This window comes from Dinoponera quadriceps, unplaced genomic scaffold, assembly GCF_001313825.1.
Source record: "Dinoponera quadriceps isolate SergipeBrazil2010 unplaced genomic scaffold, ASM131382v1 scaffold5173, whole genome shotgun sequence".
NCBI classification, from domain to species: Eukaryota; Metazoa; Arthropoda; class Insecta; order Hymenoptera; family Formicidae; genus Dinoponera; species Dinoponera quadriceps.
The window spans coordinates 1-2,393 of NW_014559096.1; the positions used below are offsets into that span (position 1 = coordinate 1).

The 2,393-nt window shown below is 39.9% G+C and overlaps 1 protein-coding gene across 2 annotated transcripts; it reads left to right on the plus strand.

Moving 5' to 3' along the window:
- The first annotated feature begins 6 nt into the window (after positions 1-6).
- LOC106750166 lies at positions 7-1,869 on the plus strand. Of its 2 annotated transcripts, XR_001374920.1 has the most exons (3): positions 7-756; positions 852-1,673; positions 1,778-1,869. XR_001374920.1 is itself a non-coding variant. In XM_014630303.1 (2 exons), the coding sequence occupies exons 1-2, from the start codon at positions 665-667 to the stop codon at positions 1,465-1,467; spliced, it is 708 nt and encodes a 235-aa protein (XP_014485789.1). In that variant the 5' UTR covers positions 7-664; the 3' UTR covers positions 1,468-1,869. The 2 variants fall into 2 exon arrangements, 1 of the variants encoding a protein (XP_014485789.1); XM_014630303.1 differs by having other exon boundaries at positions 852-1,869.
- The last annotated feature ends 524 nt before the right edge of the window (positions 1,870-2,393 follow it).

Here is a 2,393-nt window from a genome sequence, read left to right on the forward strand (position 1 = left end):
CGCTTTTTAATATACCGACATTGACTGGCACAAACTGATTGTGCGTTCCTGCCTTATATTTCCTCTTTTAATGTGAAAAAAAATAGGAGAGGTGATAGACTCTGAGGATATCGCCGACCCATCCGGGAAAAAGCTCACAATGTGCTCTGATGACGAATCCAAGTATCTCCATCAGCGCTTGAAGGTTTTCGACAACAGTTTCGATAAAAAAGGTTTTATCAGCCTTCTTCGTAACAAACCTATGCATATCTTACATCCTCTGATAATGAATCCATCAGCACTTAACGCGTACGCAACATGTAGCGTTGACGAAAAAATAATAACCTTTAAAAAATGATTCTTTCAAATAAGTATAAATATCGTGTGTCCTTATACCGCACATCATTTTTTATGTCTTCTACGCTATGATGATTGGTGCTATCTCAGTAATGTGTGAGTGCTTACTTGATCGGCTACGACGTCGTGTTAGAGATTTATTATTAAGTTTTCCAGAAAAATCTATCGGTATGTGCGTTGCAAAGGTTGACATCCGTGAAGAATAAAAAGGGAAGGAAAAATAAACTTGTTGGGGAACTCTCTATATATTTTTCGAGGAGCTCATGCATTCCATCAGTTGCTTCGTGACGACTATACTCGACGGTAGTTTTTTTACATATAGTTCGAGATGTATACTATTGGTGCGGAAGTTAAGACCAAACGTGCAAATTATTACTTGCCTATTGAACAGGCTTCACAATGCAAGAAAAAGTGTGAAAGGTTAGTATTATTCTCAATTTATATGCAATATAATTTCTCTCTCTCTCTGAGATTTGAATATTTAACAAAAACTTTTCTTAAATTTTTCTTTACAGCGTTTCTACTGAAAAACCACATATTCCTGCTCGTATCTTAGGGAGGAGATACATGGTAACAACTACGTCATATAAATACTTAGAAATTGGAATCAGTGTAGAACCTGCATACTACGTGGAAATTGTTCTTGGTGATAATCGATGCAATCATTTGATATTACCAAATGAAATCTGGAAAGAGATTATACATAGACGTGCACACATCGAGCGATATGTGGAGTCATCTCATTCCTCACCCTTATGGATTCGAGATTTGTCGGTGGAATGTCGTATGATGCATGGCGATACCATTATAAAGCTTACATTGTTCAACAAGTCAATGTATTTAAAACCGGAAACATTGAATAACTTATTCAATCTTGAGCAGTGTATTGATCATATGTACTCATGGTTATACGAAAATACGCATCTTGTTAATACAAAGTTCCAAAAATTTGTAAGCATTTTGCAACAAAATGATATTATTTGCGTATGGTACGAGTCCAAAACTACTGATTGGTGTTACGCCGCTAAAGTAATACGCGAAAGTGACGATTTCGACAGCGAGTCTCTTGTCGACTCTGAGCTATTGGCGTGCGCCTTGAAAGACATTGTACATTATGTTCTTGATAAATAATAATAAACTATTTTAGATCGTAAAAGATTTTTTAACTTAATATCCTCCCTATTACCTTTTCCCTATATTCCTCTTTTTAGATGTAAGTGAATGCGATAGGCGGGTACCGAGATAGACTCTGAGGATATCGCCGACCCATACGGGAAAACGGAGTAGGTGGAGAATGGAAATATTTTCTGGCTACAGGGGAATGAAAGGAGCAGTATGTGTGTTGGTTTCTGATACAAAGATAATAGCTTTAATTTCCGTCGTGTTATCTTGGTGATTAAGTTGTTTCTGTGATGTATTAATATCCTCCCTATTTTTTTAGATGTAAGTGAACGCGATATAGGGGCGAGTGCGCTGGAGGGGGTGGGTGAACTTGGGTCGTCGCGAACGGGCCGCTGGAGGGAGTACAGATCGGACCGCCGCGGGGGAGGGTGGGTGCGGACCTTCGCGGGCGACCACCGCGAGTCGTCACGATCGGAGGGAGGGTGGGTGGAGGGGTGCGGACCTTTGCGATGGTATACCGACTGTCGGAGGAGGAGGGTACCGACCGCTGCAGGGTCCTATACGGTGGCATTGGCGCCAGAAGAAAGGTAATTAATTAATTTGCTTTGACAATTTCTATTGCTATTACAACACTCCAATTACACAGGCCGACAAAATATTTTACCAGAAACCGGAATATATTAGGTGGTAAACTTAGTTCCTGCGGTTTTTTTGTTTAAAAAACTCATTTATTTCGACATCAAAAGCAAAAAATACATTAATCGAAGTATTTTCCCTCGCTAGCTATACATTTTTCCCATCTTTTGGGCAACGCGTAGATTCCGCGACGATAGAATGATTGGTCTTTTGATGCAATCCATTCGTCGATCCATTTTCGCACATCCTCGTAATTTCTGAAGTGTGTATCCACCAAGCCGTGCTGCATCGACCGGAAC